The sequence below is a fragment of the Phaenicophaeus curvirostris genome, chromosome 3 (assembly GCF_032191515.1).
Source record: "Phaenicophaeus curvirostris isolate KB17595 chromosome 3, BPBGC_Pcur_1.0, whole genome shotgun sequence".
Classification (NCBI taxonomy): Eukaryota; Metazoa; Chordata; class Aves; order Cuculiformes; family Cuculidae; genus Phaenicophaeus; species Phaenicophaeus curvirostris.
The window spans coordinates 49508872-49525064 of NC_091394.1; the positions used below are offsets into that span (position 1 = coordinate 49508872).

Below are 16193 nucleotides of genomic sequence, written 5' to 3' on the forward strand. Positions count from 1 at the left end.
AATTCTCTTCATAGGGCTGAGTGCTATTGGTACCGAAATCAAGGGAAAAGGGCTGAATTTTGCAACTCTGTTCCTCTTATCTTTTTCATATTCCCCTTCTTCTTCTCTACTCAAACTCAAATCTCTCCAATGTTCACAAGCCACTTGTGTTTTAATTCGCGTTTTTATCCTTGATGGTAACGTTTTTTAATGTAAGAAGGCTTACAGACATTTAACACTTTGCATCATCTGAAAAATGCCCTAGTTACTCTAAGAAAAGGATTTAACACCCAGCTGTGCTGTATTTGGCCAGCAATGTCTGAATACAACACCACATACACACATGTGCAGAAACATTTCTTCACACCGAATCACAAGTTTACTTTGGAAAAAAAAAATACCTAAAGCTAATTATTCTGCTCTTGTTCCGTGAGTGAATTGAGGAGAAAAAACTTAATGTGGTTTAGAGATGGTGTGTAAGGCTGTGGGGTTCATTTGAACACCAGAGTTATAATAAACAAAATACTTTCCTTGAAGGACAGATGAAAATAGATAAAAGTAAAATTCTTCCTGCCTTATGCCCACCATCACATTTTTGGTTACATTGAATTTGGAATTCCTGAATATCCTGGAGATGAAAATAATTCCAGGACATGAAAATTAGGACATCGAGTTCCCCAGTCTTGTAGAAATGTGTTGTTTCAGTCTGGAAAATCCTTTGGATTTTGTAAAATTGTTGCCCTACCCTTAACTTCACAGCTCACGCAACAATGTTTCTCAGTGGGAGGGATTTCATCAGTTTTGTCTTATTTTTTGTTTCTTCCATTGATTTTTTTTTTAGATGGGTACATTAATTCACCTTCTCGCTGTCAGCAGATTTTGATCCTTTGTTTAGGTTCCCCCCACCCCACTGTCTGAGACTGCCCGCAGAGAACCCTCAAATGGTTTTGACATCTGTCACCCTTCCAAAGAGATTTTCTGAGCTGTGATTCTCAATGCTACAATCATTTGAAGATTCTTCTTTGGGAAAGAGTAGTCCATTTGAATCTCAGGATGTCATTAAGGCAATTCTTTGCATTCTTATTTCTGCAGTGCCATTTCAAGTTCCCTGTCACATGGTGAGCCTAGTCATGGTCTGGCTGATAGAGTTATTAATTGCAGGGAGGTCCTTGAAGCATTCAACCTCCTTGTTCTTCAGGTCAGCTCTTTTCCTTATGCCTTGCAAACACAGCAGTCCAGGATCAGCTCTGGCAATGAGGTACATTGGATACAATTTGACACTGTGGTAAGTGTTTAATTGTTAATTTTAACTCTGAATTTTAATGTGGACTTCACACCTAACAGAATCTAGCAGATCCTTATGTGAAGAGGGTGAATGTTAGGAGGGAGTTCTCTCCCTGCTGGAGTTTGTTCTCTCAGGCTTCAGATGCACCAACTTGGGATGCTGATGGTAGAGGTAGCATTGACATTTGGGCCCAGGAACTACACAGTCTTCTTTGTCCGGCTGTGTGATATGAGAAATGACTTTCTGTGCTCTGGTCAGACAGAGCTAGGTATACATGCCATAATGCTCTGGAGCTGGCTTTCCATTTTCAAGCAGTCTGACTTTTGACTGTAAGTTGTATGTCACTCATTGCTTTTCTGGTACTAATGAAAGTTGAGTGCTAGGTTAACAAGTTATGGTGTAGGAGGTGCCATCATTGCGCAGAAAAGGTCTGTCAGACATTCTGCACCATTAACTTTTTAATCTCATTTCAGCCAGATGATTCTGAGGATGTTTTGGCCAAACCTGCTAGAAAAATTGGCCTTTTCTCGTATTCCTTGTTTGGTATATTTGTATCAAATTTGACTACGCTGTGTTGAGTTGGGCCATTGGCTTCTGTAAAGTGTCTTAAAGTGATAGCTCTAAGTCAAACAAACAGAATAGGGAAATGAATGAATATTCTAGGTCTGCTTTTTGGTTGTTAGTTAATATAAACCATTGAGGTGACCTTCTGTAAAATGGTCTAGAGAATTATTTCCCAGAAGGAAAAAATCAACAACTTTCAGTCTTCTGATTAAAAAGATAACCCACAGTAATAGGGGAGATTATGTGATTACGCACATTCCTGTTGATTCCTGGTGATGTAAATGCACTGGAGACCATGCTGTGCAAATATTCTGCCTTTCTGATTGACATCTGCAGATCTATATTTCAGCAAAGAAATTATTAATTTCTGATATCCATTAGAGATGTGTAGAATCTGACAATCAAGAATAATTTTGAAAGTTAATAATCCTTCTGTTTCAAGGTTCTGGTTTAAAAAGAAATGAGCTAATAGTTGTCAGTAGGTAGAAAGCTAGAGATAGAGAGTCTGAAAATAATGAGCAGAATTCTAGAAACAGCCCTCAGTCACAAGTAGGAGATAGATTGAAAAATTTGTGAGGACCTGCTTCTGTCTTTCTTGCTATAGACAAATAATAAGATAAGTAAAAAAGCAATTTACATTTTACTGCATTCTTTGAAACAAAAAGCATCACTGAGTGAGAATGAATGAAAAGAAAGGATACTTTACTTTGGAAAATACCTTCCACTTATTTTTTTTAATGATGAAATTAAATTGGTTTCAGTTTTCCTTATATTTCTGCTATCTCTGTGTGGAACAGGATGATGCAACAAGTGAAGACAAGCTGTACTTTGGTTTGAATGAATACAGCAAATCCCTCCAATGGGGAGTAACAAGTCCCCTTTTGAGATGTGATGAAACCTTTGAAAAGATGGTCAACACACTTCTAGAAAGGTAAATGGTAACGTGAGAGCTTGGGATTCTGCTTATTTGGGATCATAAGGATACAGTCCATGAAAATCAAAGGCTTAGTTTGGGTTGGAAGGGTCCTTAAAGATCATTGAGTTCCAACCCCCCTGCCATGGGCAGGGACACGTCCCACAGGCTGCTCAAGGCCCCATCCAACCTGGCCTTCAGGGACGGGACATCCATGACTTCCCTGGGCAACCTGTGGCAGTGCCTCAGCGCTCTCATAGTGAAGAAATACCTCATCCCTTATGTCTAATCTGTGGTCATTTCTCTATGACCAGGTCCTAGGTTTTGGCTAATTTTCAGGCATTGCTGTGATTTTTGCATATGCTAATGCAGAGCTGTATCTCCTCAAAGGTATCCCCGGCTGCACAGCATGGTGATTCGCTGCTACCTTCTCATCCAGCAGTATTCCCAAGCTCTGATGGCTCTCACAACCGTGGCCTCACTAAGAGATCACAGCACACCCGAAACACTCAGCATCATGGATGACCTTATCACTTCTCCAGGAAAGGATAAGAATGGCTGTGGCCACATGCTTGTCATTAGGGTGCCATCTGTGCAGCTAGCCATGCTGGCCAAGGAGAGGTTGCAAGAAGTAAGAGACAAGCTAGGTCTGCAGTATCGTTTTGAGATCCTCCTTGGGAATCCTGCCTCAGAGCTTGTTGTCGCAAAACACTTTGTGACACGGTTGAAGGTTAGCAGAAACTAAATATTTGTTTGTATGCCCTTTGTCATCATCTGACTGTTATGCATGTTCTGTGTTTATTCCAACATGTTTATAAGTTAATCAATAGGAAAAAGGTGCATGTTCTGTATCTGTCTCTGTGAGTACTTTTAATTAGCATAAATAAATTAGAAACTTAGAAAACACCTGAACTGCTACTGGACCATGAAGTCAAACACTGGGTGTTACCCCACTTCTTAAAGTTCAATAACAGCATAAGTCAATAGGATTCACCACTGAATCTCTGAAAGCAGAGCTCAGATTTCCTTAAACAAACTAGTTCTTTCCACCAACTTATCTGTCTGTCTAGTGTATCTGTTGTCACCTCTGTCCATCCATCTTCTGCCCTTCTGACAACTGGTAACGTATGCTGTTTGTCACAGACTTCTCTCAAACCACTGCATGCTGAAAGCCTCTTCTGCTCAGCGTATATGCACCAGGCTGAACTTTTGCATGGATTTTTAAGAATGTGGTTGAACTAGCCAAAACCACTTCCCGAATTAACCTCACTGCATTATACCAAGGGAAATGATTCCCTGCCTTAGGTACCAGCCTGAAGGTAGTGCTGGTTATGTGTCCTGATCCTTGCTCTGTGTTTTGCAGAGAGATTAATTTTCTGTTTCTGAGTTATGCAGCATATTCAAAATCACACAGAAAATTAATTGATTTTGTGAGCCTTTCTTAAAGAGCTTGACTACAACCGGAAGCAGATAAAATGTCCTTTAAAGAAGCTACCACCTCTGCTTCTCAAATCTTGTCTGTGGTGGTAGAGGGAAGTAGCAGTCATGAAGGACAAAACAGTATGTGAGGTAGCGGCTCTGTGCTGCTGGGTTTTGTTGAGTAGGCATTAATTCCAACCTTAAATCATTCTGGACCACGAGTCCTATGAGGGCTCCTAAGGGATGCAGCCTTTACACATTTCTGGATCAGCCCATGTGGCCATTAGGGTAGATGAGGATTGAGAGTGAAGCTGTTGTAGGTGAATATCCATGTCGCCATTGATCTGGAACAGAACAATTTAATAAGGCAGAGAATGAAAAAACTTCTAAATAATTCTTCTTATTCCTCTCCCCCACAACATGAGGTGGTTTTTTGGAATAAACAAAGCTATAAGATTCTGGACTTGTTTCTTTCCTTGTGAGTCACTGGAAAATAATATTTAGTTCTGAAACATGACTATGAAAGGAGTGAGGAAAGGAATTCAGTGCCCAAGGAGAAGCCTGTAGTGTCTTTTTAGGTGGGTTATCCCAGTGGTGCTCCAGAATGTGAGTCCTGTGCTGGGCTGCCATACCTGCTAGTCTGGTGCCTGGGATAACACGAGGTATCTAAGATGGTGTGAGCGTATGTTTAGGCAGCTGATCCCCATTATAAAATTCATTATCTGTGCTACCATTTAGTCTAGTTTATTGCAAACAATTTTGATTTGTCTCTGTGCTGCTTGGCTTTTCTCCTGGTGTTAGGTGGAGTTCTGAAGCCAGAGAATTAGAGCACGTGAGGAACCAATCGCTGCCTGCTTCCACTATGAGCTCCCAGGCCCCTTTTTTTTTTGGAGGTCAGGATGGAAAGATGGGGAAAGCGATATGAGGCCACTGAGTACCTTCTGGCGGGGCTGAGGCTCCAAATATTGGTCCCACCATTTGAGACCGCAGGATGAAACTTTATCATGACCTTTTTCAGGAGTAGGGAGGGAAACTTCTTAGCTGTTAGTGACCCCACTTGAAAAGTTTGTCTTAATTTAGCCTCTCCCTAAGAGGGCGCATCAGCAGTGTGCATGGTGCTGCAGCAGAGCAGGGAAAGTGGGCAGCTGTTCCTGCACTGCACGTGGCTACTGGCTGCTCCCCTGTCTGTCAGAGAAGTTCTCTGACCAGCTAGACAGGTCATTGCTCTCCGTTAGGGAGCCAGGCTTCGAAGAGGGTGGCACACCCAGATGTACAGAATGAAAGAAGAGAAGGAAAATAATTTAAGTAACTGTTTTGTTGACCAAGTATTCTGTCATGTCGTGCACTTCCTGCGTAACAAGAATCAAACCATTTGGGAGGCGCTCAGAAGTTAGGAGCCAAAGGGCTGCGGCACTCCCCCTCCTGACTAAGATGGTCAAGAAATACATCTTCTCAATGCAAATTTACAGCTCAGAGCCCTGAGCACTTGGGTTTCTTAAATCCTTAGGCTAGCAGAAAGAAAATAAGCTTTGTATCTATTTTGCCCTATTTCATCTTCTAGCCATGCACTTTGGTAGAAATGTCCATCATTGCAGAGGCAGGATAACACACAGCCAGACTAACCCTGCTGAGCCAGAAGATCTCTCTCTGCTGCAAAAGCTACTTCACCAAGCCAGTAGATATTGTTGAGCAGTTGGAGAAATTATGTTTTTTCTGTGAATGTGTTATGCACTGGATGCCGTAATCAGCAGGGGAAATAAATCAGAGAATAGAGCTATAGCAGCAAAGGGGAATATATTTTCCAAATTGTGCTCTTCTTAAGCTGGGAAAAAATTAATCATAATTTTATTCCAGTGGAAATTTTCAGAAAGTCAAATGTCACGCTGAGTCATTGATCTGCTAGTGAGTCCTCTTTTCTAATTCCCTTCATCTACCTGTGAAGATTACTCATAAAATATGACCTTTCTGGGGAAGAGGAAGGAGAAGGAGAGAAAAGGTCAAGGGTGCAGGCTGAGACTGAGGAGAACCATGAGAGAATTCAAGAAAGTGTTGTTCATGCAAAGTTTGTTTTCCACATAGCTCACTTAAGTCCTGTTGCTGTGTCTTGTTGTCATGCTGTTAATGGGCAGTTGTTTGGGTGTTTAGGCTTGCTGTCACCACTCAGCAAAGTAGATTCTGTGCCGAAGCTAGCTAAGAGTCTTCTCCACAACTGATTTTGTCCATTATTAATAAGAAAGAAAGAAAAACTTTTTCCAGAAGGTTGATATGCTGTAGGTTAAATACTCCATAATTCTGTAACCACTCGGGTTTTATTTCCTTGTCTGGAGAGACCTAAATGTCTAATCAACACGGAAATGTGAGGTCTCTGGGTTGTATGAAAAGAGCTTTTCTGCTGATCTCCTGTCTTCACTGTTCAGTGATCTAAGAGGCCATATTTTCAGTTTTCCTGGTGTATTGGGCTGACCCCAGAGTAATAGCAGTGCTGTCACTGGAACTTCAAGTCATTTATTTTGTTGTTGGTCTCCTCTGTCTCTTAGGAAATGGCCTCAAGTTGTGTCAGGGGGAGGCTTATATTGGATGTTAGAAAAATTTCTTTACTGAAAGAGTGGTGAAGCCCTGGAACAGACTGCCCAGGGAAGTGGTGGAGTCTCCATCCGTGGAGGCATTCAAAAAGCGTCTAGATGTGGCACTTCGGACGGGGTTTAGTAGGCACAGTGGTGTTGGGCTGACAGGTGGACTGGATGATCTTAGAGGTCTTTTCCAACTTCAATAATTCTATGATTCTCTGGCAGGAATGGCTGGATAGGAATCTGCATTGTTGCATTTCAGCTTTATATGACAATTTTATTGTTTGTAGGGTTTGTAGGGATAGAATGGCTTGTTCCCTTTCTAACTGAGAGTCACTGAGTCTTTCAGCTTTATTTGCTTTTAACGGTCGCTGTAGGGTGCTCATGCCTGTCGTGATCAAGTACTACCTGTACCTTCTGGAAGTCTGGACACTGCAACATAGCCAGAAAGATACTATTGCTCAAGATAGAACAATGTTTTTAGGAGGCTGTGTCCAACACAGAGAATACAAATGGGCTTAGCCAGGTTCAGGAAGCTACGCTGGCTCAAGGGGACTGAAAGGTGTAAGGACACAAGACTGATGCTACGAAGCCTTTCCAGCCCTAAGGGAAAATGTTACAATTTTTTGGTCTTTAAACAGTAGGTAAGGTGTCCTTTCTTGTGATACTGACTCCAGTGGAAGGGAAAATCTTTGTCTTTCATAGAGCTTTTCATTATATAGACTAATTAGGCGAAGTTCATTGAATTGTTTTTATATTCCACTTGAAGGTCAGCTTTATGATAATTTCAAAGAACTTTTATCTCTGCCAGGTTGAAATCGAAGGCATCAACTGCATAACCATACTAACACCACACTAGATGTATGTTTCCAGCACTGAATAACACATGCTATATGTCTTTCTGCTTTGCATTTAATGCTTGTTTAACAGCTGGCTACCAAAAAAAAAATGCATGCCTGTACCTACATTCTCCTTGCTGTTGGCTGCTGAGTAAGCAAACCCTCTGTACGAAGTCAAAGCAGGAACTGAAAAAATAGCAGGTGAAGGTTTAAAAGGTGTCATTTGGATGTGTCTGGATTTTTTTGTGTTCACAGGCTTGGAGGGGCAATGAGCAGGACGACTGGATTCCTCGGACCTATCAGGATTTGGAAGGTCTCCCTTGCATTGTTATTCTAACTGGCAAAGACCCTCTGGGAGAAACTTTCCCCAGGTGCTGTTATTACTGTTGCAATATGATTGTTCTGTAACATATTTAGATAAGCTGGGGGGTGGGTAAATGGTTTGATTCCATCTGGCTGTTTTTTCATAAAAAAACCCATGTTTTACAAGACTTCAGTTGGAACACTTTAAAGTCTTGGAAAGTGCAGTTTTTGAAAAGTAAAGCTACTGTACCGTGTGGTTCAGTGATCGCCTGTGCAAACATAACTTATGTGCTGAATGTTTTAAATAGAATCAAAGAATGATAGAATAGTTTGAGTTGGAAGAGACGTTGAAGATCATCTAGTTCCAAGCCCCCTGCCATGGGCAGGGACATCCTGCCAGATCAGGCTGCCCAAGGCCCCATCCAACCTGGCCTTGAACACCTCTAGGGATGGGGCAGCCACAGCTTCCCTGGGCAACCTGTGTCAGTGCCTCACCACTCTCATAGTGAAGAAATTCCTCCTTACGTCTAGTCTAAATCTGCCCCTCTCCAGTTTATACCCATTGCCCCTAGTCCTATCACTACAAGCCTTTGTAAATTCCAAATTTACTGGTAATTCTATATTTACAAGTTAATGAAACTGCCCATGAATATTTAATAAGCGATTAAAAATATGGAGTATTCTTCAAAGTCAAGAGAAAACAAAGCTTCCTGTTTTCTTGGGTTGGTTTTTCTAGGTCGTTGAAATACTGTGACCTTCGACTAATTGATTCAAGCTACTTAACTCGGACTGCATTAGAGCAAGAAGTAGGCCTGGCATGTTGCTATGTCTCAAAGGATGCAATTCGAGGGCCGATTGTAGCTCTTGACCTCAGTGAGAAGGAACAGGAGAAGGCTAATGGTAACGAGAATGACTCTGATGAGCTGCTGATAGACTTGGACCGACCCCAGAGTAATAGCAGTGCTGTCACTGGAACCTCAGGTAGGTCATTCTGCTGTTGGTCAGCAGACCAACAAGTCTTCATTCCTGGGTCACTGGAAGCTCAGTGCAAACTTGGAGATCTTTAATCAAATGTGGGTTTCTTAGTTGTATCCTGCTGCAGCCTAGGCAATGAAATGTTAGTAGCAGATTCTTTCCACACTGAGCAATTTTCCTCTCTACAGCTAAAAGAGAGTGATAGGCCATAGCTAAGGGTCCCTCGTGATTTTTGGGTTTGGATTTACATTTCACAGTTGTCAGTTTTATCCGGTGTATCCAGAAAAGATCTTAAAAGTGAGATTAAAATCAGTAGTATATAATTTTAGGAATAGAAAAATACTCTGTAACTGGAGGGGTAGCTCTGGGTGAAGATGAATATTTGCCTCCTTGCCAAGACCAACAGAATGACTAGGTCTTACCCTGCCTTTTCAGGCATCAGCAGAGCCTCATCTCCCACCGAGACTTCCCTTCCTTGCATTCTTCATGCAGTTTTGAGTCCTTCCCTTTGTTTCCCAATGAGTTTGAGGTATTGAGACAGATATACTGGATCTTTGTCATGCAGGTCTTCCCTTACACTGACCAAGCCTGGATGGTACGGAGGAGGAAGCGTAGCCCTGTTCACACTAAAGCTGCAGTGAAATCAATGTTCTGTTCTCCATAGGAGAGAAAGTAAAATTGATCATTGTATACACTGGCGTGTTATACTTGAATTTCAGAGGGTTGTACCATCAAATTCCAGATCCCAGAAGGGAAATGATAGATAACATACAGAGATTGGAACTTGTGTTCAGACTCTGAACCCCAGCAGAAGGGCCATTGCCTTTCCAGCAAGAGGGACAGATGGATGCCAGTGATTTTATTTTTCAAATGGTGAAATGCAGACCTCAACCACAGCAGCACTCATTGAACAGAAGTGTTTGAGTGTTAGGATTGTCCTAGAGATCAAGTGAGTTCATGGTTTTCTTATGTCAGCTAGTATCTATTAATTACCTGCTCTTTGTTTCTCCAGGTTCCCTGGCAGACAATGGTGTGAGCAGCTCGAGTGCTGCAGACAAGTCTCAGAAGCAAGCACCATCACTTAACTTTCAGACTGTGGCACACAGCTCAGTCGATGAGGGAACTTACTCCACTTTCACAGCCGGAGAGACCGTGAAACAGGAATGTGACTCCCTGGCTAACCAGATGGCGAGCAGCACCACTTCAAAAGTATCGTCACTGTCTTCAGTCTCCCAGACGTTTCGGTGGCCTGCCCAGTCCACCAAAGCCAACAAGGCCCTCCGTGCTGCACTGCCACGCATTGTCATCCTGTCGAAAGCTGCCTACTGTCTCCTGAGCTCACAGAAAAGTGGGAATTTGCCTTCTTCCTCTTCCCTCTTGCCTCATGCTGACGTGTCTTGGGTGAGCTCTCTGAGGCCTCTCCTTCACAAGGACATGAGCAGTGAAGAGCAGTCTCTCTACTACAGGCAGTGGACAACAGCCCGACAGCACCACGCGGACTTCAGCAATCAGGGCGAGACGTCCAACTCGAGGAGTTTTCATCCCAGGCGGCTGCTTTTGACAGGACCACCACAAGTAAGAGCACAGTTCCTTCGTCTTGCCTTATTAGCGGGATAAGAGGACTGATGAAGAGGAATGGAGAACGCACTGTAAAGAACGCTTGCAAGGTTGCATGCATTGGTGCTTTGAGGTCAAAAACTGGTCAGATTATAAAGTTAAGTCCGTGCTGGAAGTGGTAAGGAGAGGAAGGGTGATGCTATATGTCATGTTTTAGCCTAAATGAAATGTGTGCAGATGGCACTGGGCATTAAACTGCAGTGAGTGTATCAGTAGAGAAGCAGATATCAGTGCTGATCTCCTTGCGTGCAGAAGTGATACAGGCTGCGGGCCATTTTTTGCTCACTGATTAGTTTTGTAATGCTATAATGGGCAATATTACATCTTGTTATGTTTTCAAGGCAGAACTAAAATGAGGTAAGCCCAAAGGTATTTATCTGAAATATCTCCTTCCTTTATACTAGTCTGAGTTGGGATTTGGACTTTTTTCCATCTCTGGCTCAGGTGGGAAAGACAGGCTCGTACTTGCAGTTCCTAAGGATTCTCTTCCGCATGCTGATCCGGTTGCTGGAAGTAGATGTGTATGATGAAGAAGAGATTAATGCCAGTAAGTATTTAATAGTTGTTCTTAATATGCATTATAAAGAGCTTCTGGTATGTATTACTCAGCAGTAACAAAGTTTTAGGTTCACAGGAAGGCTATAAATTACACCTATCACAGACAAGACATTCAATAACATTTTGTTTCTGGTCAAAGCATCACTATTAATTGTGTTTAATTATAAATTAGATACCAGTTTTCAGTAATAATGTCTGCAGTTTGGAGATTTTATGCTGAGGAAAAAGGGGAGGGGGAAGCCTCTATGGATTTGCTCTCATTTGTCAGATGTCCCAGATCTATTAACTGCTGTGGCGGGACTTCGCCTTGAGATGACAAAGCCTCTTAAAATGTTTCCTCTTCAGGGTGTTTTCTATATAACTCTCTGGGTTTTTGGAGAAGATAGCTGCACGATGCATAAATTTCATGACTGACATCCTGAAAGTGTAGTTGTCAAACCTTTAAAAATATTGTATTTCTGCTCAGAAAGTGCTATTAAATGAAAAAGAATAATATTTTCCTTTGATTTGGAACTTTGGGTACTGTTATTCTCTCATCATTTGAACTAAAGTACTCTGGAATCTTAGGATGAAATATCAAAATGTAAGAAAAGTTCTTCGTCCTGCCTTCTGGTCTGTTGTGATCACAGCAATGTGTCACACCCCTGCCAGGAATGTGTGGAACTCCATCAGAAGAGCAGTTTGGATTTCTTTGGGGTTCTTGGTTGTGGCTTTTTTGCTCCCACTACTTCTATTGGAATGCTTTTCCAGAGTCCTAGTGTTCCGATAATTGAAAATAGTTTATTCTCCAACCTAAAGATGTTCCTGTCCCAGCTGTAAACATTCTCCTTAGGTCCAAAGAAAACATTAATCTGAATTAAAATACTTTTTCTCTTCTTTGATGTTTGCTTCTTTGGTGTAGTCAGGCAGCAATCTTGCCCTCTCTCAGTGTTCATCTAGGTAGCCTGGATATTCTTACAGGATCCTCACAAATGAGTGTCCCTTTATTCTCCTTGTCAGTTTAGCAGCTCTTACCTGCACATCTGTTTACAATTTATCCTTCTGGATGACCAGAATGGAATGAGATGTTCAGAAGAATGTTTAAGCAACCCATTGCATAACAGCTTGTGTGCTCCTGCCCACACTGAAAGTCCCGGGATTGAAGAAACCTGTGATTGCACTGATCTTTTCCATTCTCCCATTTCACTGGCATGGATACATAGCTTGTAGTCATGGGTTCCTCTGCAACTCAGTCATTTCCAACTGAGGTGCCTTCAACCTGCTGCGAAAATGCTCCTTAGTGGTTCTTGATTATACATATGACTTATATATTTTCTGTTAAATACCCAGTTTCTGCTGTTACCGTTTTCGAGGCCATTGCATTATTCCTGGATGATCTTTGATTCCTTCTCCATATTGACAATGACTCTCAGAACGTGCCACCAGCAAACTTAAGCCAATTTTTCTTTTTTTTTAAAAGTTGGTAAAATTAATGGAAATATTAAACAGTATGCCTCTTTACTGATCTTTTAACTTGTCTGGTAATCTCCATCTGCCTTAATGCTTAGGATGTTACATGCTGCCATCTCCTGTTTAATCAACTTGTTAAATTTACAGCCCATTCACTGTCTCCATTTTCTTCAGCTATATTAATAATTTGTCATACGGTATCATATCAGATACTTAAGTTCAGAAGGATAAGATGCATTGTGTTCCTTTGTTCAAAGAAATAGATATATGACACCTACATAGTAAAGGTAATGCAGGATTTCTTTGGTCAAACCGTGTTGCGTTTTATTACGTTTTCATTTACTTCAACATCTTTAATTATTTCCTTCACCCTCCCCAGCTTTTGAATATTATCAAGGCCAAAGTAATGGACCTAGAGGTCCGTAAGTTACTCTTATGGAGTATGTATCTCCTCATAAATGGTGATAATATATGCACTGTGCTTGCACTGCAATGAATCTCTTGCCTGATTTCACATGCCTGTTCTTTTGGAAAGCTGGTGTGGAGATTATTCTTTTGCTCTGTCAGGAGTGTGTGTCAAGGTTTTAGAGTTTTGTTTCTGTCTTGGCTTATAGTAAACTTTTTATTCCCTTGAAAACGTAATCATCAAAGTGAAAAGAAAAATAATTAATTTATATAGTTGAGGTGACAGCAAAGAAAATTGTTTTCATGTACTTTTCTGAGGTTTACCTTAGCCTGACCTTTGGCAGAGCTTATTTTATATCACAGTCCTTGACATTTAAGATAAAACTTTATTCACAGTTGTACTTTTTCCATTCCTCATGGACTTTATTCATTCTTAATGTCCTTTTTGATGTAGTCCCTCTGAAGCCCTTTCCTCCTGACGGTTTTATTTTACTTGGTATGCTGGTTACTGGTTGTTCAGCAACTGCGATTCCAAGAAGTCCCAAGTCTCATTCATAGGCAAGTCCCTGGTTTTCTCAGGCCAGCTGACTTACAGAGCTGACTCTCTCACCGTTTCTCTGTATGAACAAATTAATGCACCTCACCTGACCAGCAGCACATGTTAATTTGAGCATAACACGGTGCCAGTGAAGCTGGTGGCTTCTAAACTGCTGGCTCTCACCCTGTTGGATCAGACCCAGTAGGGTGAGCACATGCTTGTCTGTAGACCCAACCATCATTTCATCTGAGTTTGCTTTTTGAAAGCAATAACCTCAGCTACACACCTACTTTTGTGCATTCTCAAGTCTCATTTTTAACTGAATCTACTCCTGTTCAAGCTGCAGTCCAAGGATATTGTCTTTGGCCAGTGCTTTCTCATGTTTCCCTTATTCACGCTTGATTTTCTACCTTAGACTTTCCTCTGGATCAAAGTAAAGAAGTTCCAGTTGATCCTTGCTGGCACATCCAATTCTCTAACAAACTAGAGTATGTCTTTTACTGCCTTTATCACATACCACTAGCTATTAGTTCATAAATTTATCTTTCTCCTTGCTTTCATCCTTCCACTTTTGGATACTTTTGCTTCTCATTTACCCAATGCTACTCATTCTGTGCACTACAGACAGAACCGCAGAGAGGCTTGAGACTCCACCTGTATCTCCTGCACAGCTAGAGGTGTTCATTTGAGCATTTTCTGCATAAACCAGAGTGAATTGCACCTCAGCAGCTTGATGAGGAGCAGAGAGATACCTATGGGGCTTCTTTGCTTGTATATGTTTTCCAAGGAATTGCCACTTCTTTGAAACGGATAATAATTTTGTGGATACTAATTAAAATTTTGGTAATGTTTATGGACGGTCAAAGAGGTCTGTTTGTGTGTGTGTGCGTGCACATCTGTGCGAGTTCCCGTGCAACTGTAAATCAGCAAGCATCACATAAACACCATTCAGCGAGTATCTGATACTGCTTACCTGAAGTGTCTTGTTGCAGATCATACAGAAAACAGTGAAATTACTCAGTCTAGCAATGACCACTGGCCGGATATTGAGATCTTCAGCAAAATGCCTTTTGACCTGAATGTACATGACCCCAAGTACAGAACTATAAGTCCTGTATACACAGAACAACTGTCAAGAGTGAAACAAGGTAAGTAAAATGTAAGAGTTTTTTAGGACTCCTTTCCTGCAAAGAGTCAAGTTTAATTGGTTTGATTGAATACATGAGTTCAATGAGCCTTTAATTGCCAAAACAAAACAATCTAGGTGTTCTTTATGATGGTTACTGGGATCGCAGTTTTTGTTTTTAACATTCATAAACTGTTTTCTTTGTGCACAGAGGCAAACAAAGAAACAAAATCAGAGGAACCTAAGAAAAGGGAGACTGTGTCCATGATGTTGACCAAATATGCAGCTTATAATACGTTCCATCACTGTGAGCAGTGCCATCAGTATATGGATGTTAATCCTGCTGCACAGGTTGGTGTCAAGGTCCAAGGACAAACTGCATCCTTAATTTTCCTCTGGTCTCTCCAGGCATCCCGCTCTGGTCTCGGGACTGATGCTTTCACCTTCCCTGAGATGGAATTGTTTAATTCTTCCATTCTCAGGGGAGATATTGAGCTACAGACCTTGGAGCATCAACTGCGTCTGCTGTGTTCTGCATGAGCAGTTCTCCTCTCCAGCTGCCTCTGACAAAGGGTGAATATTGTGACTAGTTGTCTCAAGCCAAAGCATTATTCAGCCTGCCCGGAGGGTTTGCAGTATCTCACGGGAGAGGACTGTAAACTGATGATAGATGTTTGTCTTACCTAACTGCCAGCCATCCACACCTGTGATGGGAGACTGGAAGGCATATGTCTTCCTCCCTTTGTGTGTAACTGCATGCTTTTCAGCAGTAGCTTATGAGTCACTGGACAAAACCCGATCATTTTTAACTGTTTAATAAACTTTTTCATCTCCAAAACAATAGTTATGCTCACAGGAGACTGGCAGGTAGCATTAGTCCTGGTTAATATCTCGGACATTATTTCTTAACCACCGCCATTAGTTTACTTCAAGGCTTCTTATCTCAAATCGTTCTTTCCTTGCTTGCTGATCATTTCCAACAGCTTGCTACTAAGCTAACACAGTGTAGACAGGCTGACCTGGAAATGTACAATGTCAGTCGCTACAGAGTAGCACCACCAGGTCTGATTTAAACCTCATGCTTCATTAAGTACAAGGCAAATGCTCCCAAAAGACATCTCTCCTTCCCATTTGTCTTTGTGCATGTGGTCAAACATAATGACTAGTAGTAAATATAAAAATCAATATCAATATCTACTTGCATGGGCAAGTGTGAGTGGTGTATATGGAATTATGATAACTGAACTCGGAGGAATTACACATCCAACAGGGAGCCATTGGATAGCAACCATTATGAAGGGGGATTCTTAAGTGCTTTAACAGAAACTAAATAAAGCCCCTTTTGATTTTCATCTTTACTTTGGCTAATTATTTCATCCCTTTGGTAAAGATGATAGAAAGGTGGTTGCTAAGAGTAAGTGATTTGACCTTGTAGAAAGACACACGCTTGTGTAGGATGAAATCTTATCAGATACATAGGTACTTTTTGTACACTTACACAGTTCAGTGAAGCGCAGTGCAAACTCAAGCTCACCCGAATTCTTTATGGCCTTGTTAGTGGCATGGTCTGCCTTCGTTGCCTGGCTTGCTTAGGAGAGCATTGCCACAGGAAAAGTACTGTACTAATGCAGCCATGCTCCTGCTGAGATCTCCAAA

At 41.6% G+C, this 16193-nt stretch overlaps 1 protein-coding gene across 5 annotated transcripts in view; it reads left to right on the forward strand.

Annotated features, from left to right (window-relative positions):
* Positions 1 to 16193, forward strand: part of GREB1L (GREB1 like retinoic acid receptor coactivator) — an 80529-nt gene that overhangs the window by 51005 nt on the left and 13331 nt on the right. For all 5 annotated transcript variants that reach the window (XM_069853943.1, XM_069853945.1, XM_069853947.1 and 2 more), the window contains 9 exons: positions 1072 to 1264; positions 2626 to 2759; positions 3132 to 3471; positions 7822 to 7937; positions 8606 to 8850; positions 9857 to 10419; positions 10906 to 11008; positions 14404 to 14559; positions 14749 to 14888. In XM_069853943.1, the coding sequence (XP_069710044.1) occupies positions 1072 to 1264; positions 2626 to 2759; positions 3132 to 3471; positions 7822 to 7937; positions 8606 to 8850; positions 9857 to 10419; positions 10906 to 11008; positions 14404 to 14559; positions 14749 to 14888 (1990 nt within the window). The remainder of the gene's footprint in view (positions 1 to 1071; positions 1265 to 2625; positions 2760 to 3131; positions 3472 to 7821; positions 7938 to 8605; positions 8851 to 9856; positions 10420 to 10905; positions 11009 to 14403; positions 14560 to 14748; positions 14889 to 16193) is intronic.